At 37.0% G+C, this 24,714-nt stretch overlaps 1 protein-coding gene across 5 annotated transcripts in view; it reads right to left on the bottom strand.

The window, feature by feature from the left end:
• PLCB4 (phospholipase C beta 4) overlaps positions 1-24,714 on the bottom strand; it is a 175,806-nt gene that overhangs the window by 56,329 nt on the left and 94,763 nt on the right. For all 5 annotated transcript variants that reach the window (XR_006181118.1, XM_042882936.1, XM_042882948.1 and 2 more), the window contains exons 7-17: positions 18,051-18,130; positions 17,472-17,525; positions 13,437-13,518; positions 12,216-12,316; positions 11,532-11,589; positions 7,258-7,366; positions 5,239-5,449; positions 4,558-4,651; positions 3,875-3,954; positions 3,325-3,409; positions 800-890 (exon numbers count right to left, since the gene is read on the bottom strand). Coding sequence is in view for 4 of the 5 variants with exons in the window: in XM_042882936.1 (XP_042738870.1) it covers positions 800-890; positions 3,325-3,409; positions 3,875-3,954; positions 4,558-4,651; positions 5,239-5,449; positions 7,258-7,366; positions 11,532-11,589; positions 12,216-12,316; positions 13,437-13,518; positions 17,472-17,525; positions 18,051-18,130 (1,045 nt within the window). In the remaining variant the exon portion in view is untranslated. The remainder of the gene's footprint in view (positions 1-799; positions 891-3,324; positions 3,410-3,874; positions 3,955-4,557; positions 4,652-5,238; positions 5,450-7,257; positions 7,367-11,531; positions 11,590-12,215; positions 12,317-13,436; positions 13,519-17,471; positions 17,526-18,050; positions 18,131-24,714) is intronic.

The following is a 24,714-nucleotide window of genomic DNA, read 5'->3' as shown; positions in this document are numbered from 1 at the left end:
TTTTTAAGATCAAGTTTTCAGTTAGCAATAAACATTATGGAATATAAGCATTATTAGATTGTTAGATTTGGAAAGTGGTCAGTAAGAGCTGTATCCAAAGCTCACTGATGTTACAGAAAATATTTCCACAGATTTCAAAGGCTTTTGAAACAAGTGTATCACTTTCTTAAAAAATAAGCAGAGAGCTGCCTCTTTGGTGGTTGATCTACGTAAATGGAGGTAATGCACTTGAATTTTCAGCTGTGTTTCAGGTAGACAGAATGTGCATTTCAGCTAGACAGAATGAACACAATCATGTATCATTGAAGTTAGAGGAAGGTCTCCATGCTTATCTTTTACTGGGGAAGGATCAGGGTTTGTCACTTTAGCCATACTAAAAACTAATATAGTAGCATTATTATTAGTGAAAGAAGATAAACATCAGAACTGGTAATAATAACTAGAAGTTAATTTTCTAATTCCATTTCATTTTTTGCTTAGCCTGGAAAAGCATGGCAACGTAAACATACTAGTGTAGGCAGAATTTACAAGAGATTCTATCTCTGTTATATTTCAGCTTGAACAGCAATCTGATAAAGTCCAGAGTTACATTTCTAAGTCTATCTATGCTCATGCTACATGCAGATAGCAAGGTCTAGAATCCAGCAAGACATAGGAAATATAAGGGAAAACAGAATGTCATTTACACACAATTAATATTTTTAACAGCAGTGTACAAGCAATTTGACAACCTTAGTAATAAAGTCAATTCAAATCAACCTGGACTTTGTTTAACTTAATATTTGACAAGATTACTTACTTTTTTCTACTTCAGGTTTCAACCTCTTATTCTTTATGAGAATCTTTCTTTTGAGATCATTGGGAGAAGGTAATGCTTTACCTGGATCAAGCTGTAAAACAGTTTATAGAAAACACTTTAACAACTATTTCACCTCTTTATAACCCCATTCGAATTTTGACTTTAGGACAACCATTTTAAGGGGCAGTGAAAAAGCAGAGCCACCTCAGCCACAACCATGGAAGTCAGTCTCCAGTGACACTGCTTCCTCTGTTACTTCCCTATCCCAAGGGAAAGCTATGCTCATCTTAGCAGCCCTACTCTCCTATCCTCTCCTGCCTAGCAGTAGGCATGGATGTGACTTGCAACACTCAATCTGAGGACTTCCTACTTTCACTCTCTCCCCATGGCTCATTTGCAATTCAAGTTATAGTGTAGTCTTTGTAATTTGATCTCCACATAACTCACCTTATATCATCCCTTCAAGCTGTAATAATTCAAGTGAGGCTGTCCACAACACATACATATAGAATAAAAAAGGGCTGGCACCAGTGAATGAAAAAATCTGGTCAGTCCTTACCCAAGTGGCAAGAACTATTTTTGCCAGTAGGAATACAGGTTCACATCTTCAGTATTTGTAAAAGTTCAATGGCAATCTTGATTTACATAGGAAGTACTCATTAAGGTTTTAGTCCAATCTGAGCAAGGAGAATACTCATAATATAGAAAAAAGTAAAAAATAAAAATAAAAAATCCTCTGATTTAAGTCCTGTCACATCACTGCAGCAAAGAAACAGAAATTTGGATATAAGTAAGACACTTTCCACCTTAGACACGTAGAGGATATTGCATGGGAAGTCATTGCTGAAGACTATGGCTCCCAGTAAGCCATAAATGATAAGGGTCAGAAAGCATTGCCAAGACTAGTAAAAATTCTTAGAAGAAATATTCTGATATTCTGATCCTTAAATCCAACCCTGAGCTACAAAGAACAAAAAAATAAAGCACCACAACTTAAAACTCAATAAAAGAGGCAGAGGTGACAAATAACAATGAAGGAAAAATCCTAGCCCATCCCATTCTGAAAAGAATGGGTGTAAACCTCCTTTGTGGGAGAGTAATAATACCCATAACTACCAAGCTACCTCAGTCGAGGGAGTTTTAGCATGTTGAAGACAAATCAAAACTGTTTCTGAGAGTGCTTGGTTGTAATTCCACTAGATGTCAGTACCACAGAGCTCATTTATCCCCATCCCCACACACAGGGCATACCTGGATGCCCATTTGGATGATAATCGCTTTTACTTAAAAACAAATTTGCTGCAGCCATTGCCATTTCTCTGTTGATTCTTTCCACCTCACTCTGTATAAGTACCAGAAAACAAGCATTCACAAACAACTCAAGCAGCCATCTCTGTAACATTTGCTTTGTGAGCAGCTGAGGACTCAGTTCATCCACAATGAGAAATAAACACAAAATGCAGAAGGCTCAGTAGTGCTAAGGAATACAGACAGCAGAGACTAAATACTGGACTCTGTGGCAGTAGCATGGCAGCCTCTGGCCTGCACTGTTTCAGATTTGCCTGAAAGCTGCTGGAAGCTGTCATTTGTGAGGAACGTGCCAAGGTGCCATATACATCAGCAGGCAACAGGACAAGTTTAGTTCTCTGGGAGACACCTTTCATAGCAATAGCCTGATATTCATCAAGCTGGTGACTTGCTGTTCCTGCAATGTGCAAGGAAAACCAAGAAAAAACATTTAGACGATAACAGAAAAAGGACCCTGGAAAGGGTTCACATGGACAGGAGCTGGCTGACAGATCAAGCAGAATCCTCTTTGCCATGGTCTCCCACACCACTGAAGAGCACTTGCAGGTTCTAGGTAACTTCTGGCAAGCAGCAAACATGTCGCTTAGGAGAGTAGGAAAGGACTGGAGGAGTGGATAACAAGTTATTAAAGTCTCCAACATTGTGTTTGTGGAGGAGTGACTGTTATTAACTCCTGCCGCAGAGGGAAGCGAAGTGCGTGCAGATTACAGTGCACTCAATAGTCCAAATGAGGCTGCAGGGAACTCTCTGTGCTTAATTTAATTCTTAATGCACTAGTGGGGGCTACCCCACTAGACTGTCAGGCCTGATCTAGAGCATGAAGCATGCAAAGTACAGCTAAAAAAAAAAGCTTTCCTCAACTGAGAATGTGCAATTTAGAATTAACTGTTTTTCAACAATGACTAGCAAATTCCAGAGTTATGTATGACCTGGAAATACAACATAAGTGGTGTATTTTATATAGGAGCTGCCATTACATCACACATCAAGGGGATGGATTTCCCCAGGCTGCTTGCCAGAGCCCTGCACAGAAGAGACTGAATAAACCAGATGTTTGTACTAACCAGCGTATACACACAAATACACCAGTCATTTTTGAAAGCACAGGACTGGCAGTCATCAGCAATTCCACTATAGGTGTTATGATACAATTTTTTTCATCTCTGTAAAATATTGCTGATTTTAAAAAATAGAAACATTATCACAAGATAACTTACTGGATGTGTTTCTAGAGGCTGCTTCAACAGGAGATCTCCAAAAAGATCTTCACAGTATTTTGACATCTTGTACTGCTGATATTTGCTGGAAAAGATTATAATGGTTCATTTTTACATATTAAAAAATCTAAATCACTATTATACAGCAAAACAGAAAAACACAAATGAAAGTAGTCATCTGAAATTATATAGAACCCAATTTTTCTCAATTGAGAAATGTTACATTATTGTAATTAAAGTGTCAATAAAAGTCTATTATCTGACAGACAAGAATATAATAATACCAAGAAAGTAGATTAACTGAATTCCACACGGCTAATGGAACATACAAATATCTTTCACAGCTTGAGCACAGATACAGATATTGCCGTTACTAAGCTAAAGATTGACTACTACATTAAAGAACAGTCTATTCCAGCTGACAGCCAGTATATCTGCATAGCTCTATACAGTTTTCAAGTTCATTCAAATCTTAGTATTTTTCAGTTTGTATCATCATTCTCATCCACTGCACTATTAAAAAACAAAAATAAAAAGAGGCACTATATACCTGCAATGATTTTCAAATGAAAGAATGACGGGATACTCTGATGTAACAAAAGCTGTTTCCTTAATGGCTTGAATTACATCCTTCAAAATGCAATAATAGGATTCAAAATTAGAATAAATCAAATTACAATCAATGAAAGACTTTTTTGTCTTCCTCCCCATCCTGGGAAACACAGAGCTGAGTTTCAAATGTGCCTACTGAAATCAGAACTAGAAAAAACTGTACGTTCCTTCTTTTCTTTCCTCCCTCCCCCACCCTCAATTCTGCACTCAGCACCCAGAAGTGCCTGCAGTTTCACCTGCAACCCATCAATGCAACCTTTGATCTGCCACCTTGTCCTGACAGGAAGAACTTCCAGTCCCAGAACAGGTTCTGCATCTTCAGGCTGTTTCTGCAGCCAAAGAACTTCTCAGACAATAGAGAAGATATTTTCTCTGCTGAGCAAGGAGCCACAAGTTGTAATAATAAGGGGCAAAAAAAGTTAGCAGCAGTAACCCAGGGACATAGAAAGCAAGTCAGAAATGAGCCTTAAGGTCTGAGGAAAAGAAATAATGCCCATATAATTTGTCAGACTGTCACAAGGGAGCAATTGCAAATGCTCAGAAGGGGAGGGTACCCTGCATGGATTCTCATCCAGGAGTCCTACTGGGGTTTACTGCCAGGTGGAGAGATTGGGTATTTACCTTGAAAAGAATATCTGTGCACATTGCTTTTCCGTGTGTTATTATTGGTTCTTGGTCTTCACCTTTTCCATCCCAACAGTCCAGCTCAACACACCTAAAAGCACAAGAAAAATATCACCTTTCTTAGTGTTTCAATACAGGTGAGCTACTCAAGAAACATTCTGAGCAGTGAATTCTGAGTACTCTGCAGTTTGAGGCACTATACAATCCCTTTTAAGCTGCACATGTGTAATTTCTGACTGCTTTTATAACATTGGGGGTACTACCTTAAATATAGTATGCATAGGGTAACATTTGAACAATAATTATTTTTTAGTATTGTAGCACTTGCCTAATCTATTCTCTTACTCAGTTAACTGTGACACATACCAGTATGTCAAGATATCAAGCATGAAATCATAAGCTGATTCTCATTTACTCATAAAGTTCTTCATTACAAAATAAGAAGGCCTCAAAAACCCATTTTTGTTTTGCTATGAAACTTATCTTTCTCACAACCTGTCTCCTGATTTCTGTGTTCCACTGTCTTCCAATGTTTTTTGTGATGAAGTCTTAATAAAGTCTTATTTACCACAGTATCACATTTTCTTATTCACTTCTACAATAAATCATCACCAAAATATATGGTGTATGTTCAAAGTATTATTCACAAATAACAAGAACTTATCTACTGCTTCCAACCTGCATCCAGCCAAAAGCACTTGTCTGTACATCTCCACCGAAGACTTGCCACCAAACTGCCTGCCTGTTAAATATGTGTTGTGTGAGGAACTGATAAAATAGTGAGCCAAAGGATGGTCCATTTCTTGATATAATTCCAAACGGTCTAGGAAAACTGGGGCATTTTCATCTGACATCAAGTATCTGCAAAATCCATCACTTGATATGAGACCTAGAAGGAAGAATAAATCATAGTGAATTACTGCTAGAAATCTATAGTGAGAAGGATACTAACTACTTTTCAGAATATGAGCCCTAGCACAAATGTCTACACAGGTTTCTCCAAGCAAATAGCTCTCCCTTCCCAGTGCTCCAAACTGACCAGCAACACTCTCCCTAGTGCAAAATCTGCCACTACGTCTCCAGAAAATAAAATAGATGTGTAAAAAAACTGTATAGCTGGCATTTACCATTGTAGACCCCAGTCATCAATAGGACATGAATAAGGCAAATAAGTATTGACTTCTCTTCAGAACCCTTCCAGCAATTTTGGACTCTGGGACTTTGTGAACCAGAAATTGCGAGCTTACATTTAAGTATTCTATGGTACTTTTCCCTTCTAATATTTAGTCTTGCACTGAATGTGCTACATTGCTGTTGATAAGCTTTCAGCAAAACAAATGGAGATGTACCCTGACAACAACTGCGTGTGTTCATTTGCAAAATGTTAGTAAACTCCAGGATACTTTCATGTTTGCTGTTTGAAATACACGTTTATTCTTTTACAGTGAAAAGCAAACCATTTTCTACAATAAACATGGGACATACAGTGATTCAGAGAACAAAATTCATAACGTCCTTCCGTTATTTCTCTGTTGTTGAGTGCCTCATAAAGTACAAAAATAAATAAAGGGATAAACTGCAATGACAAACTTAATAATAATCAATCAACCGTCCTAGAAAATTATTTGGATATTTCCAACAATTCTACAATATCAGTTTTTACAGCAGCCAAGACACAGACAAATCAGAAATGATCTGAGGTAGGGAAGAAGGGATTACTCACAAAGAGTCATTGCAAAGAGTTATCTGGCTCTAATTTGAAGACTGCAATCCCTAAAGTCATATATGAGCACTCAGCAATTGTTAAGGCACATTTCACAGCAGTCCTATGTTTAAGACAGCATTTCTCTTATGCAGAGAACTTTACAATACTAGTAAACCTGCTTTTTAAATTCTGTTTCTAGTACTCTGAAACGAATCCTCTACTGGAGCTTAAATTTTCTGTGCTTTGTGTCAGCCAGCAGTGAACTCTCCTGGAATGTCTTATTCAAACCCTCTCAGCTAATTCTGATTTTTGGAAGAAAGGAAAAAGGGAGAAAATTGAATTTAATGTTTAAGAATGTTTTTTGTTGATCACTGAGAGCTTGAAAGCTGAAGCACAAAATGGTTCTCAAATTTTAGCAGCTACCTTAGTGGAAAAAGGGCTCAGCTGGGCAGGTATTCTAGACAAACAACTTAAAGTCTTCACAACTTAAAGAAGCTCAGTGTCCTATAATCAATAGACTGATCTTTGCATTTTTGCCATGCATTGACCAACTGGAAGAACTTCCTTTTCCAGTGTTCCTGAGCAGTCTCTGGTTACTAAACCACACGGCATTAACTTGTCCCTTCTGTTAACAAAAGGAAACCGAAGATGAGTCAGTTTCTTATTGCTACAGAGTAGAGCATGAATATTGGTTGAGTCAGTTGCTTCTTGCTACAGAGCAGTGCATGAACATTGTTTCTTAAACTAGGTGATCCGGAGCACAAGCAACCAAACAAAAGGTGTTGAGTTTAATTACTTTGCTCAACAGCAAGTTGTATTTATGACAAAAAGAAAGGAAAGCACACTGTGAGATATAAAGCCACTGCTGAAATAAATTCTTGCGTTCTTTAGATGCTAAGGAACAACTCGATTTAAAATGAAATCATCTCTTTGTCCTGATGACTGCACTGGGATAAAAGAACAGCAAATGTTGAATTTCCTCCCACATTTACCTTTACTCTTCAAGTCTTCATCTGGCTCATATGTCTCAATTATCTGCATTGCTCTTTTTGTGTCATAAAAGGGAAATAAAATTTCATTGAGCCGAGGATCTCGTTGATGCTAAGGTTAGAAAACAGTGGAATTCAGCAAAACAATACAGTGCATGCCTATCATCCAAGAGCATTTCATTACTGCAGATGAGAAAGAAAGAAGTGGACGTTTTAAAAGAAAAAAAAAAGCCCTAGAACTTTCACCCTACCCACCAGCAACTTCAGCTTTAAACAGAACACAAACCTCAGCTTTTGTAAGAAACCTGTACAGTTTGACTACACAGAGGATTTCTTTCAAAATACTTCTAACGTATAACTGGTCTTACTGCTACTTGTTCATTAAAATAATGACTGCACATGGTATATGTCTCAATGAAATGTTGAAAATAAATAGCTAAACTTGTCTTCCTAAACTCTCTTCCTCCCTGTCCTTTTTGTATGTCATGTAAACTGACAGGCTTTACTGATGGTACAGTAAACATCTCCACAAAAATTCCTGTCTTCAGCAATATCTGTAACTGAAGTATAAAGAATTTTAAGTCCAAATTTAGTGATATGCAACTACTGTTGATTCTTTGTGAATTGCAGAAATATTGTCATATTAAATACTCAAAAAAGAAGAAATACGAACAGTTTAAAAGATCTTTAAAGTATTTTCATTTCACAGAAATTTATGGTGTTAGGATTTCTTAATATATTTAGTATTAATCTGTTCTTGATGTAATTTTGCAGTGATTTCTAATACACTACTAATCCATCGAGTTTTTCAATTTTTACTTAATACTGTGCTATGCAACATTTGTTTTCCTCCATGCTGGATTAGAGCTGCACACTGTGTGCCTGATTCTTCATTAAAAGAAAATTAAAAATATAAAGAACTGAATGGAGTAGTGGCATATAAGCAGATGCAATAAAACAAAGAAATAAACAAGACTGTGGAAACATTTTTTTTTTTACCCCCGTAGATGCACAGTTTTCAAGCTGCAGTTTAAGCAGAATTCAGAACTGTAACAGGCCACCCCCATACTGGTGATAAACAATTTGGAGTGGACAGGCTTGGAACAGCACTATCAGCATTTGCTGTAATTCCTCATGTGTAAATTTTTGACATTTTTTCAGGAAAAAAAAAAGCAATTTCCAATCAAAAAGAAGCACTTTACCTCTTTTCTTACATTCAATACATTAATGAATGTGCTTTACTGATTCCAAGAAATTACAACCAATGCCAATTTAATCATGCAGATAAGGAGGGATCTTTCAAATAATGCTACTGACAGTATGTAGCATCTAAATTACAGCATTTTCATTCACTACAGATTGGCTGTCTGAATATCTAAGTAAAATTCAGATGAAATATGAAATGAGAGCAGCTGGATGCAGGACATAACTTGCTAAGCAACACACAACAGCAATACATTGGCATGCAACAGCACAATCTACTGTGACAAATAAGAAACCTTTTGTTATTATTGACAATTCTCTACTTCAAAAAATGTTAAGAAATAGTAGGGAAGATTCTTACTCAAGAAGAGTGCTCTTTCCATTCTCCTTCTATAATTAATCATAAGCAAACAGAATAAAATGAATGGGATAAGGCAAGAACATTCCTCTTGAGAAGGAGTCCCCAGAATTATCAAAAGAAGCTAGGAGCAAAATATTCTTGTTGCAATGATCACTGCTCACTATGTATTTTTTTCCTACTTATTAAAAGGATGTTTTTATGTTTACTTAGTTTAAAAAAGAAAACAAATTTTACAATTTTTTTGATGAAGTGTTATTTTTAAAAAAGCCAGAATGTTTACTAGTGCCTCCTGGGAAATCTTCTGCACCACTAAGTTTGTTGGCAAGAATAGCTGTAACATAAAAGCTGACCAAAACTAAAAGCATGATCATTCATTTAAAAAGCCAACATGTCCCAAGACTGGTTGTGTATGTCCAGCAAAGATGCTTTTGCTTGTTCTAGTTTACAATATGAAACAGGACGCCTTTTACACTAGACATTCTTAACCATATGAAAATTAACATTCTAAAAATATGCAGAGAAAGAATTCCTGCATAGTTCTGGAAAGAGAGAAAGATTATTTATCTTCTCCAACCTGGTCTCCAGTCTCCTATTTGAGAGGATAGAAACTGAGATGCAAAGCAGCTCTTATGCCAAAATCAACTTTACAAATTTGTTGAATTTCTTCTGTGCAGTGGGCTAAGAACGACATCCTTTTGTGGAAATGAAAAAACAAAAAAGAGAGATAAAGCAAGCAAGTGAATGGAAAAGAGGAAAAGAAACTGAGAAGGAGGGAGGTGGGAATAGAGGGAGAAAGTGGGAAACAGAAGGAGCAGTGAGAAAGAAAGGGAAAAAAAAGGATTTCCTCATACCTCCTTCCCAAGAGAAAAGATGAATCCTGGTCAGACTACTGAATTTCCATTTTGACAGTTAATTGGCCTATAATTTATTGCTGCAAATGAATGGCAGGAGCAAATCTCAACAGTAGTGATTTCCGTTACTTTTCTACAACGTTTTCAAACTTTAAAAAACACCTATGCAAAGTACTCGGTGCCTGACAATAATTAGATTTATTAAAACTTCTCAGGAATTTTAACACCAATTTACAATTAAATAAGCTGTCAGCCAGCAGCACTTAAAAGTCAAACAGAGAAAACGGTTCATCTGGAAGAACTCCAGGAAGGATGTTCACTCTTCGCTGTTATGCCAGTAACATATTCTTGTGCTCCTTTAAAGAGCCCTAATGCTTACAGCTTCTGTGGCCTGCACAGAGGTAACTGAATTCTAATTAATTTAGGTTAAAGATTCTCATGAATAATTACTCTGCCAAACAAATCCTTCCCCTATATTATCACAATACATTTTTTTGTATTTTCCAGCTTTAAACATCACTATGAACTGCAATCCTGGCCTGTTGTGAAGGGGACAGAAGGGATCACTTCAAGTGTGAGATCCTGGTATTTTAGTGTCTTTTAATTCATGACCTAAATCTTAAATTCCAAATACATTCAGACACCAGAATACCTACAACACAGAGCCAAAGGCATTGGTTTCAAATGGTCAGAGGCAAGTGCCTCTATAAAACCGTTTGACTATTTTTTTCTGAACTCTAGTAACCAACTAAAGGGCAACACTGTCATTAGTTATGAAATGCTTACCTCACAATCTCACTGTTCTGTTTTTTTTTTTTTTTTTTCTGAGCACATTTTACATGTAATTTGGTTGGAATCAGGCATGAGTTCCCAGATGAATAAAAAAAACTGTATTCTGAATTTGATATATGGAGAAATTATTGCTTGAGTTTTCATACAGAATATCAGAAATATATTTCTGATATAAATATATATATATTTACACACATATAGATTGATAAATAAATAGTAAAATAATTTTAGATTGAGAGATTTTTTGTGAGGCTCCAAAAAGATCATTCAGAGAAGTAAAGCAGCTATCCATGTTCCAGATGACAAGAATCTACTGGTACCGACACAGGTAGAATGCATTTATTTTCTATGCACATGTTCTTGTCAAATCTACAATAGTTTTGCAATTCTGAATTAGTCAGTGTTAAATAACTTACTGTGCTTTAGGAAATTTAGGAATAGGAAAAACAAAGCAAAAAAGAAACAAAAAACCCCAACCTTCACATTGTTTATTCAACTACTTTGCATACAAAATATTTTTAAGAAATAATACTCTTGCCATCAACTGTAGTCTGGAAATACAGAATTAAAAATATTTTCTTTTATGCTGCACATTTACTGTTTAAAAAATCACATAGAAACCCTTAAAATACCCTCTCAGCTCTTAGATTTGTAAGAGATAGATATACTACTGTATTGAATCAAACCAAAGTTTGTAAAAGCCTACTTTATTTTTTCTATTGTTAGAGGGATTTGTCCTTAAGATAAAAACAATCTCTTGTATTAAAATACTGAAATGCATTTATAATAAAAATGCATTGAATCTAACATTATAAAACGTACAAAACATACATAATACAACATAACACAACAGCAAGTAATCAGCAGATGCATCCTGCAAAGCCAACATGTAGAAAGCACAAGAACATGTAAGGTTGGAGCTGATTTTTGCACCTGGATGTTACCACAATGGAAAGATCAGCAGAACAAAAGCATAGCAAATAATGGCATGATGCATGCAATGAAAAGACTGGAAGAAGCAAGCCACTGCAGACAGACTTGTATGGTAGTTAATGTATGAAAAAGCTTACTTCATTTAGAAAGCTCACTAATTGGTCTACCGTTAAATAATCAGTTTTGTCTCCATTGCTGAAAAGAAATTTATTAGAGAATGTAAGTTTTCATATATGATGCTACAGTAGGTATGATTTGCATGCTGACATTGTCAATACTTTTAAAACCTTCAACTTTTCTACGTGAAGTAGCTCTATAATCTCAAAACAAACAGTCACAGAAAACATACTGTCTTTGCTCAGCACAGTGTATCTCTCAAACTTACTATAACTTAACAGATGTTACTTCATAAAACAACAAGTAAGCCCTCCAGCTGAGAATAAATTGAAGGAAGAAGCTTTTGAAACTTCACATTTCTTACTTGATTTAGTTAGTTCACATACTATATTAATCACCTAAAGGAGCAAGTTAAAATTACAGTAGTTAATAAAGCCAATGCAGGGGGGGGGATATAGGGGGGGGAGGAACACAAGTTCCAGGCACTTTCTGTAACTTATGTAAAAGTGGCTCTAAATACAGAGTGAACTTTTACATTAACAATCTGAGAGAGAAGGAAGGGAAAGACTGAAGTTTGTCTTAAAATACTGCTGATGCTACTAGGATTAAAGGTTAGATAATTACTGTGTTCTGTTATGATTAGATATGGACTAAAATTGCTGTAAAATCAGTTTAAAGCAAGATTATATTCAATTTGAACTTACATCTTCTTAAAGAGGTCCTCTATGTCAGTTCTGGGACATATCTTTTGGGTGAGCTCATAAAATTTCTCGTAAGTAAATGCTGCGGGCTCAATTTCATCATTCTGCAACAAAAGGCAAAGTGCATTTACTCAGCAAAAGACAATATGCTCTTTTTCCTAGAGCATATCTTACATCTGAAAAAGCAACCAAGTACTGTTTTAGCTCCTTACCCATTATTCACTTTATTTAGTTTATTTTATCTTTTCTGCAAACAGTTCTAAATTCATCTTTATCAGAGATCTGTTTGACATTCTTATATTCTGATCTCATAGTCACATTAAATCTACATAAATAAAGACATGGAGCCCAGTACTTATTTTTCTAATGGAGCTTAAAAAAAAAACCTGGAAATTCCACAATAGTGTTTTAACTACAAGATACTTACACTGAAGCCAAGGCATTTCAAGAAAAAGTTTCAGATATGGTTCATGGCTCTAAATAGCAAAGCAGCTCTTATAAAAGAGTGTTTGAAATTTCCATAGAAGGGAATGCTCAGCTTACACATTCAATATCATGCCCTTTCTTGACTGAACAAGATGAGCACTGCAGCAGTGAGGAAGAAGTTCATCCCTAGTGTCAGGCACTGTGTCCACTGGGAATCCACATTTTTCTACACTCCTCTCTCCAACTAGAGACAGTGAGAGCTGCTAAGCCTGCAATGCTGCCTCTCACTAATCTTGGCAGGTGCAAAGCCAAGGATGATGGGCTGGAGTCTCCAAAATGAAAGAAAAGACCTCTGGCAGGAGTCAGGGTGAAAAAAACAGTCATAACTGCAGTCACCTGTCAGCTCTCTGGGGCTGCTGGCAGGACAGTGCTGGACAGCACTTCAGTGAAAGTGAGCAAAGGGAGCAAAGAACATGAGGAACCCAACAAACCAAACTGAGAGGGCAGCACGCAACAATATTCTGCATTCAAGTACTTTGTATAAATGCAGGGGGAGGAGGGGTGGACCAATTATTACAAAAAAGAAGAGAAGCCTTATTTGAGAGTAATTTCAAGGACTACTGTGTCATGAAGCACATTAAATACATCCTGGTTTTAGTAAGCAACCTGAAGTGATGAATAAAGTACTTGTGAACAACAGGTATGTTTTTACACCAAATGGCTTTGATCACAGCTATGAATTTGAATGATTCATCAAATTATTCATATACAAAGAAATTATTCAAAACTGCTAAATACCTTTCCACTGGGAAGACCTAACTCCTTGAGTGCTTGAAAGATCACTTTTTCTGTTTTACCTGATGCAAAGGTTCTGGTAATGCTAAAACAAAAAAGATTGGGAAAAAAAAGTTAGTCACTTTTTAAACAATCAGTTCTCTTGCTTTTCAATGCCAGTGTTTTCCTCTGACTTCAGCTGATGAATGTTTTCATCTTCCAAGAAATAGAGAGGCTGAAAAAGTGGTTTAAGCTTCAAGGAGCAGCACTATCCTGCCTGCCATTCTTAGACAATCCACTAAAATGATGAACCACAAAAAGAACAAACAGCAATACAGAGCTTTGCAAAGCATAATTTTGAATCTTTTCAACTCCATGCACAGATAATTGCGTTTAAGAAGCAGCAGTTTCTTCAAGGGAGAAGACTCACGTCTCCAGGCATAACAGGTTGCTGTGACTTCCTTTCTAAGCATTAACCTATGCTTCCCATACAACTTGTGATGCAGGTCTGAACCATTTCCAATGGCAGACTCCTTCTCTTTCCTTAACCAGCTGCAGTGTTCATTTCACTCTTTGAAAGCTCAGTCATTTCATTGGAATTATGAATGTCTCAGTTTTAGGAATACTATGCAATTAAACAGATTTCCACCAAACCAGTTAACATTCAATTCCATAAATCAGGAATGATTTCACCATGCACAAGACTGACAAAGTGGTTTCATTTGCAAGAAAACAAATCCAAGTCTAACTATTTGATAAGATTAGACCATTTGGTCTCTTTCTGTTCCCATTTGAGACAAATTTGAATAATCTCCATCTCCGCAAAAAAATAGATCTACACTTGCTCCCCTTACAAGGGACTAAGTCTAAGCTTCCCAAATTCCTGATTTTGATATCTCAGACTGAAGGGGAAAACTCAGTCTGTAACTGGGATCTAATTCTAATGCTATGACAATGTGTACAGTGGGAAAGACCCTACAGTTGCCTACTGAGAATATGTTGCCCTTTATCATCAAGACAATCATTTATGGAGGCTTTTTATTAGTCTCATGCAAAGTAAATAACTTCACAAGGAAAGAGATGTGAAACAGTTGCTGTTATTTTTTGTGATTGTAATTAATCCAGTTATTCTATTCTTCAAAATGCTCTGAGGCATTTTAATATCTTTATTGATGATCTGGACAAGGGCATTGAGTGTACCCTCTGTAAGTCTGCAGATGACACCAAGCTGGGACTAAGTGTCGATCTTCCTGGGGAAAGGAATCTGGACAGGCTGGATCACTAGGCTAAGACCAATGGGATGAAGCTTCACAAAACCAAATGCTGGGTCCTGCTCTTTGGTCACAACTATCCCATGCAACACTGCGGACCTGGGGCAGTGTGGCTGGAAGACTGTGTGAAAGAAATGGACCTGAGGGTGTTGGTTGATGCTCAGCTGAAGATGAGCCAGCAGTGTGTCCAGGTAGCCAAGAAGGCCAATGACATCCTGGCTTGTATAAGAAAAAGTTTTTTTTACTTTGTTCTTACAGCAGTTAGATTTCTGTATTCCTGTTTAGGCACATAAATCACAGAATCATAGGATTTGAAAGGGACTTCATCATCTATTCCAACCCAACTGCTAAAGCAGGTTCCAAGCAAAGGATTAAGAGAGCGAGTAGGATAAATAATAGGATAAATAAATATTTGACTTTCAAAGCTGGTAAGTACTAAGATGTTTTCACTGAACTACAGGCTGAGTTTAACTTTAGGCACTTATTTCTTAAACAAACAAATAAACAAATAAACAATCTCAGGCAGCTATTTTTCTACTGATTTGAAGACACAGAATAATGTCAGTTCTATATTTTATGATCTGTCTCTCGCCTGGTAAAATTTCTATGCTTGTTCTTGTGAATTGGGTCCCAATAATAAAAATCATCAATATTGTTATAAGTACCTAATCAGAAAACAAGAGGCAAGATTCCCTAGCTATAGAAAACTTATTTTTTATTTCAAACTCTTCTTTTTTATTTCAAAGATGACAGGAAACATAATTTGTAATGAGAGCAGCAGTCTAGAAACAAGTACATGAATCACGTAAGACTTTCAAAGTACAGTATGACACTTTCATTTTGCTAAGGATATTGTAAATAAATCTTTTTTTTTGTACCTGTGGAGACTTCATCCTAACAGATTTATATCCATCTTGTTGCACATCTTGGAAAAAAATGGAGTCATTTCCAATTCAAGTAAATTACTGGTTGACAGATACCTACTGTTAACTCCTCACATTCCACTAAGTATGAGTACATAATTGTATTTATTTTTGGCAACATGCGAATGTTTCCTCATTTTTTAAAATACTTCTCAAATCTAGGACTGAGGGGTACAAATCTATCTTGCATGTTGATGGATTCAATGACTTTATTACTTTGAACATTTACCACTTTCAAATAGTTGCAAATATCAAGCCAACACAAAGACAGTTTAGAAGTATCACTTTTTCTGGCTTCACCGAATTTATCACGTTCAAGAGGGCAGATTTAGGTTATATATAAGGAAAAAATCTTTTTCAGTGAGGGTGGTGAAGCACTGGAACAGGCTGCCTAGTGATGGGGTTAAGTTCTTCAGAAATTCACACTGCAAACCACTTCTGCAAGGAGTTAAGCTGCTAGAGACCAATTTGTGTCAACCTGGCACTCTTGAAACTTAAAACACTTTTAAGAAAAATTATTCAACTTTAAAAGACCATTTAAGTACTCCAAAATCCAAACTATAAGTCTAGCAGGAAAATTTAATACATTGGATCCAGTGGACTGGACTCTCTTTAGCAGTATGTGGCCTTGTATGCAAAGGCAAGTTGGTTTGCAAACCAACAAACTTATGTCTCCCTAAATGCAAGGTAAAATATTTCAAGGTAGAAGTTCCATATAAACTAGCACACTATTAATCAATTCTGGAAAATAAAGCTCTGTGTTCAAACATAAAGTTGAAATCTTGAAAATGAATTTGTTCTCCTAGTACTTTTCCCTTATTCTTACCCTTCAGATGATACTCCTCTTGGGACCTCTGCACAGGAGGTACCTCACGGCAATTCAGCTGAAGTATGAAGAATAAACTGGAAGCTGGCAATGTGAAAGCTCAAAAATGAATTCACTGAAGCAGCCTTAATACTGTCCAAGTGTCACTTTAATCATAAAACTAAGAAACCTGGAGGGCAGCACGGCAGACACTTTTCTTTTTTGCATATTATGTAGACACAGTCCAATTTTTCTCCCTTGACTAAAAAAATCATGTGAGGCTTAACTTACAGAGTCCTTAGTGTTCCTTTCTATGGGTTCCTCCTTAGGAAAAAACAGCATGTCTCAAAAGTAAGATTTTCACATTTTGGAGGAGCAGGAAAGAAGCTCAAAGTATCTGCAAGAACATCTAGGGCAGGGAGAATTATCCGCCTAGCCAGAGAGGACTGAAAATCAGTAATGCTAAATAGTTAATAGCTGTACAAAAGAAAAAAAAACAAACCTCTGTTCTACCTTTTCTGTCACTGACAACAATCAATCTAGTGATTCTTTCACCATGTGGAGAAAACCAAATATTATCCTGGGGTTTCCTATAAAAGCAGAAGTAATTCCGACAGAGCTGTATCTGTCTCTTTTACAACGAACTACATTTTACAAGGTACATCTCTGACCTCCAATTAATTGGCCTGCAAGTTTATATGGTTCTCTTTCTAAGTATTTTATGAAAAACCTAATCCAGAGTTTGAGGAGTTTTGAAGATGAGAAAACTGATGTTCTTAGCTCTAAGTGACTTAGAAAACAATTAGAAGCACTCATGTCTTTTTCAGAATGGACTAAGAGAAAAATTATTAGGTTGATAAGAAGTCCTCCCTAGGTTACCAAGGCGGTATGGAATTCAGGTCAGTATGCCTAGTTCTATGCTTGTTTTTACACAGGTATTAGGAGGTGACAAAATTGTGTTGTATTTAATTACTAAGCCATAGACCTTTTGTGAAACTGTGCATTGTGAAATTGTGAAAATCAGAACTTGACAGAATCTTGAGTGCCCAATTTTGCTTACCTCCGAACTGGAATTTTCCCATTTGTATTTGTTAGAAAGGCCAGCTTCATCCAGCTGAAATTAAGAAATAAGTATTTTTAAAATATCATTTGTTAAAATTGGGACAGTTACATTCAGCTTAAGATTACCGACATCCCTTTGAAATGACTATAAATAGGTAATTGTTTCATACTAAAAATATTCATCTGTAGACTTCTAGTGTTTAAAGGCAGACCAGTGCTTTAACTGTAAAAGTAGAAAGCAGCCCAAAAGAACCAGGACATCAATTAACAGGATCAGTTTGAAAAGAAGAAAGATTCATGGGACTCTGTTTCCATATACATCAGTGTAGCAACAACACAGACAATAATTGCAACATTCAATAACAATAAATCAAATGAATAGTTAGAATTTCTCTTGGGCAGATACCTAATATAGACTTGAGATCTCTTCTGATCACAATGAAAGGTTGCAATGAAACACTAAACTAATTTTCTTCATTACACATTATTATAAAAATATATGAAAAAAAAAAAAAAAAAGGAAATTAAGGAAATCACAGGGCTAGAAAAATCAAGGGGAGAAAAGAAGGTAACTTACTGTTTCTTGAGACATGTCATTGGACTGACATTGTTAGCTCTAAAGTTATGTATGATGGATCCCAGTCCTTCTACCCATTGCTGAGAAAAACAAAATACAGAAGCAATAAATTAGGAAAATTGAAGAGGGAAGAAAACTTGGTGGAAGGCTCTTCTTCCTTGCAGCTATGGATGATGCTAATTTTCTGAATTAAGGAAAAGAACTCATCCAGTTCACAGGCTATAACACCACACGAAAGCCCAACCACATTTTACCTATTAATATTTTATCCTTCAGTAAACAAAGCAACTGTGCTTTTCATTCTTCCAAGTACCACATGCAGCATCTGCAATGCTATTAAGACAGTTTACTGCCTGCAAAGGGAAACAGTCCACTGATTGATTTATTAAGCTTTCTATTTATAGCCCATATAAATATATGCCTCCTTTTCTGTCACTGCTGACAATATTAGCAATTAATAAGCAACGTTATATGATATGTGATGACATATTTAATTGGTCCAATGTTAGGAAAGGTATGAAACAAAATATTAATAAGCCACAGCAAACCACGGGGAGGTAAAAAATTTCTCTCCAATGCTGACCTCATCTAACATCCTGTTACATATTCAGTCCTGCTTTCTTTCTGGCTTTCATCCTTAAAAAGGAGAACATTCCTGCAATCATCAGTCCAACTTTCAGCCAACAACAGTATTACAGTACTTATGTAACCCCTTTTTATGGATCTACTTTTCTACTATAGCTCATACCTAGACTTTGCTCATACCTAGACTGTATAGAAGAAGCTGAAGGATTAGACCTTAACAGGAACTCACATTGATTTTAGTGAGAATGCTGGCAGAATAAAGCTATCAGAAAAAAAAATAAATGACAGCATTAAAGGCCAAGTTCAATCTCAATTATGCCCCTGTAATACTAGGATTACTCAACAGATAATTTGTGGTGGTGGAACTGAGATGGGATTTGGTCCACTGCTTAATATCAACCTAATGAATAAAGCTTCCTGCATCTGGCCAAATTCTGTGCTTGCTGCTCGAACTGACTTGGGCAGAAACCAGAATTTTACACTTACAAATAGACACAGAAGAATATATTTTCATTTTCATGAATAAACGCTGCAAATGTGCAAAGCAGATGAAAAAAAACCAAACCACTTATATGGGAGAAATACTAATATTTTAGATATATTTTAGGAAGCACTGCATAAAATATGTATACAAATAGATTAAGCATGTATCCAAGAATAATTTGAAAATAGAAGTCTGACTTGAGAGAAAAGTATGGCATTTGGGGCTTTCCCAGTTGTGTTTTAAAGCTTTTAAAGATGACCAGAGGACTGGAGCACCTCTCCTATGAAGAAAGGTTGAGGAAACAGGGCTTGTTCAGGTTGGAGAAGAGAAGGCTCCAGGGAGACCTTATTGTGGCCTTCCAGTACTTGAAGGGAGCTTATAAACAAGAGGGGGAATGGCTATTCACAAGGGTGGATTGTGATAGGGCAAGGGGGAATGATTTTAAACTAAGACAGGGGTGATTTAGGTTAGATGTTAGGAGTAAGTTTTTCACTCAGAGGGTGGTGATGCACTGGAACAGGAGGCTGTGGATGCCCCACCTCTGGAGGCATTCAAGGCCAGGCTGGATGTGGCTCTGGGCAGCCTGGTCTGGTGGTTGGTGACCCTGCCTGTGGCAGGGGGGTTGAAACTATATGATCTTTGAGGTCCTTTTCAACCCAGGCCATTCTGTGATTCTGTGTTTAAAGCATTCATCTTGTTATAATGCACAGAATTATTTACCTTTGATTTTGTTATCACATCTGAAATACATGAGATACTGCCTAAAGATGGGCATCCTAGAATGAGAGAGCATTATACAACCAAGAAGCCAGTCCAGTAGGCAGAAAACCAGGTAGTGAGGTAATGCAAGTGTAGAACCCCATCAGTTAAACATCTCTCTAAGCACTGCTCTTTTCCTGTAACATTTGCTCTGCCTTTGCTGTCTCACTGTGTCCTAATAGTCTAACCTACCCTTCACTTTAAAGCTCAGCAAGTCTCAGACAGGGAAAAAGACCATATCCTCACAGTGCTTAGATGTGTAGGAGACAGTGTCACCTCTACAGCAGATTGCAAACCTATGCTTGGAAACAAACAATCAGATTACTCTCCCATTTCTCTTTTCCCAGTTTCAAGACTAAGAGGACTTAATAGTCATAATATGGATATGCTGTCTAAGGATATAAAGAAAGTAAGGTTCATGAGAAGACAGAGTATTTTTTTAAAAACTGATACAATTGAAAGCTGTTGACAGACTTAGGAAACACTTCTCTTCTTCTACAAACGCTCCCTCACCTAAGTCCATACAGGAAGACTGTGATAATTTTAGGATAAATGCCTGTTTCATTCTGATTGCTTGTATACTGAAAATTTGACTCTGCTTTATCAATTATTTTATTTAACAAATTAGAATAAAATGTCACATAACTGCTACATTGCCATTTTCACGGCTGTATAAAACGTCTTCCTCATATGATCTGGATTATTCTCACTAGTCCCCTTACAAGGAATTCAACCTTTTAACATTGACACAAAAAATAAAATGGTGTGTGCACAACAAGCAAACAAAGAAAAAAAAAGTCTTCAAGATTTACTTAAGCAAATTGCATGTTGTGAATAAGTTTGTCTTTCAAAAAGACATATATTTCTGCTAAAAAATTGTCATCAGTGCAGTACTGGTAACGTCACCGTTTCAACAGGAAATAAGCACATACAGATCCACTCTGATTTGAAGGCAACAGACCGCAACTATACCAGATGTAGCATTTACACTCAGCAGTAAGGTTACCCTACACTCAATAATGTTACTTCTACATGTGAAGAAGAGTTGCAAAAAAAAAAAAAAAAAAAAAGGAACATTGACAGAAAAAAAATATAGATACAGTGAGAAATCAATGCAGTACCCACTTAGTAAATAATTTCTCTGCAGGAATTATCCCAATGGTTCCCACTTTGAAGATACTCTATAGTCTTTATTCAGTGATAAGGCCTTTCCTGCCAATTTAGGAACTGCCCTCATATACACTGAAAAGACACAGAACTGCAGCCAAATGCTGATAAAACACAGAAGCATCACTTCTCTGCTGGCAACAAGCAAAAGAGTAACTCTACCCATCTATGAATCATCTTTACATTAGTATGTGCCCTGGGCAGGATATGGCAGCTTCAGAGCCACATTTTCCTATCTGTGCCATACTACACAGCTGCACGACGATGTAGCATCTGGGTGCCTGTACTTCAGTTCAGGGCTAAAGCAGTTTCTGGAGCATTGGTTTCATCTGATATTTCCCACAGCTACCAGCTGGCCTCAAATTAAAACTGGGAATAAGAGAGCTTAGGGGAAAAAAAAAAAAGTGTCTGGATTTTGAACTCTTTATATAGAAGTGAAACAATATAAGATTAAAAAAACCCTCATCCACAGATTGATATATAGGTTCAGAGCAATATACTTAAACTCTCTGTCAACTGTTCAATATGAAACATTCTTCCGAATGAGAATAGTTTCCAAATATCTATCTTCATAATCACTTTTAAGGTAACCTGATCCACTATAGAAGTATTTGTAAAATATCAAAAACCTGATTACTGTGACAGACATCAAGCTGGCAAAGTATTGTTTCCTGTCAGCATAACATTGCCAGATTAAACATACATTTGTTTGCTGACCTTGCAGAAGAGATGAAAGAAGAGTTCAGATTTTTGCCTGCTAATACACTAAGAAGAACATAGCAGCATCCTTGCTTTTGTGCTAAGACAGTTCTGCTAATTTTACAGATTACATTAAAATACTCGTAAACCTATGCAAATACGCAAATGTACAACTATCCTCCTTTGTGCTCAGCATCTCAGCATCTCCAAAGCAATATCTCTCCAATGAAGGAAAATCCTATAAAGAAGATGAAGGTCTTAAAGGAGGGAGGTACAAAACACTTCAGTTGGGCTTCACATAAAGTGGAGCTACAAAATATTTTTGATAGAAATACAGGATATATTTGATTCTCATTTATATTAGTGTTAAATATTTTCAGATTTTCAACATATGGCTCAGTCCCTTTAATTTGTCAATATTACTCCTGAACAGTTCTCTATATGCCAAAAATTACTCTGTATGCATATAGAAGAAGAATCTGAGCCCTGCTATCTAATCTCAGAGAAAGATTAATCTTGAAAAGAAATAAAAATGAAGACAAAGATATCTTACACACAGACATTTAGGCTGACACAAAAGGCCAGAATGAAAGTATGCTACAGGCTGTGATAAGCAGTCTGTCTTGTTTTTCTCTAGCCTGATCCAACATTGTCAGATATCTCTTTAATGAGAAGATTCATGAAAAATTTATTGAAGATGCACTCTCTCATATTTTGCTGTAGTACTCAAATGCTTTTCAGGCACTTAGTAACCTTGAATTAGCTGAGGTTCATTGACGAAACACTGGCAGCAGGAGAAGGGTGCACAGATAAATTTGACCTCTCAGCTCTCTTTTAGCCATCAACCTTAAATTAGGAGTGTTAAAAGGGACGTAAGTTCTGAAGGGCTAAAACCCCTGTAATCTACAGATCAGGCAATTCCAGATAAGGTCATCTGTGACTTATTTATAGGCATTATCCAGACCTCTTGAGGTTATTTGATCTTTGCTTTTTCCTTGCAATTTCTCCACAGTTTCAGTCAGCTTAATTCAAGCAGTGGGAAAGCCAGGGAGGATAGGTGGCATTCTCTTTTATTTCATATCCAATGCTTGTGTCTGACTATCAGCATAAAGGGCTTAAGAGCCTGATGTTTCCAGAAACCCATGGAGAATACAATTGTGACTCTCAGTTCTCATCTAGAAACAAGTGGCTGGCTGGGATTCCTGATATTTTGCCCTTATCATCGATGTTTTGACCAGTAGATGTCCCCCTTCTCTCAACTCACATATCATAATTTATGTTCTGTGAAAATTACCGTACCTTTAAAGAATGAGGCAGGGAAAGTCAGGACACTAGACTAGTGACAGTGAAAAGCCATCCCCTACCTGACCCCTACCCCTACCTGAACACAGATTTACCTGATATTGCACAAAAATTCTGTAATAAAAATAACAGGGCCTCTTCCTACTTCAGGTATTCCATCTGGAAAGCAGAGGTTTACACACGCTGTGACGTGAGTTGCCTGATGTGTATAGTTCACTTCCACCCTTCAACAAAGCTCTGCATCCTGGAATCACTTCTGCAGCATTAGAGGGGTCTATTCTAAAAGCGTCTGGAAAACTTACTTTGTCTGTTTCTGTACTCAAGTCCAGACAAATGCAGATATGCATGGCTATGAAGCACCAGGGCTGGAGTTTTCGAATTATATGATTTGGGCAAACAACTAATAACTTGCTTCACAGAAAAAAAAAGAAAAGAAAAGAAAAATATCAGGTTCAACTGAAACAGAACGTTTTTTTCCCTTATCATAACCATGGTGGTCCATTTAACCATTTTAAACAAACCAAAATCAATTTTAAAATGAAAAATACCATTCCAACTGAAAAACTGAGAAAGAAAAATTTCTCCCTTTTATATTCACTGTCTACTATCACACTGGAGCAGCTTTTGGAGTATCGATGAAAGCTGACTGCAATCAGACAGACTACACCATATTTTGTGGCTTTTTTTTTTTTAAGAGTTGAAATAAAAAACAATTTATCAGCTTAAAACACCAATAAAATTTAAGAAGATAGAATGTAAATACCAGAGTTGGAGCTTGGAGACAAGTGGAGACACACACATTCTGTTGGAACAGTAACACTTGAAGCTCACTGAAGACTGAGAATCATAGAATTGTTTCATTTGGAAGGGATCTTTTAGACGTCATCTAGTCCCACTCCCCTAAATTGGTCAGGGACACCTACGGCTGGATCAGGTCACTCAGAGCCTGGTCCAGTCTGGTTTTGGATGCCTCCAAGGACAGGGCACACAGGATCTCTGCGGGCAAGCTGTCCCAGTGGCTCACTACCCCCATTGTAGAAAACTCTTCTTATATCTCCTTTATCCAATCAGAATCTTTTCTCTGCTAGTATGAAATCATTTCCCTTTCTCCTATCACAACAGCCCCTGCTAAAGAGTCTGTCCTCTTCTTTCTTAGAAGCTCTCTTTAAATACTGAAAGGCTGCTCTTAAGTCTCCCCAAAGCCTTCTCTTCTCCAGGCTGAACGATTCCATCTCTCTCAGCCTGTCCTTGTAAGGGAGGTGTTCCATCCCTTGGATCATTTTTTGGCCCTCCTCTGGACACACTTCAACATGTCTATGTATCTGGTGTGCTCAGGACTCCATATCTGGACCCAGTATTTCAGGTGAGGTCTCAGCACAGCGCAGGGGGGCAGGATCATCTCCCTCAACCTGTTGGCCTGGGTGCAGCCCAGGACTTTCTGGACTGAGACGGTACATTGCTGGCTTACATTCAGCTTGCCCTTCACCAGTACCACTATAAGCCCAATCGATTCCCATATGCCCACATCCTCAGTAAACTGCCGCTTTAGATGCAACTTAGAAAAGGTTTACATTGGTTTTGCCTTGATTTACCTTGCTGTCTCACTTGTGTCTCAAACGTATTAGATTGGGAGGATGACTACTGCTGACAAGCCATGGATATATAGTT

This window comes from Lagopus leucura, unplaced genomic scaffold, assembly GCF_019238085.1.
Source record: "Lagopus leucura isolate 7727_CA_CO unplaced genomic scaffold, USGS_WTPT01 Super-Scaffold_73, whole genome shotgun sequence".
NCBI classification, from domain to species: domain Eukaryota; kingdom Metazoa; phylum Chordata; class Aves; order Galliformes; family Phasianidae; genus Lagopus; species Lagopus leucura.
The sequence above is the reverse complement of the archived record's forward strand: the minus strand, read 5'-3'. Positions and strand labels throughout refer to the sequence as shown.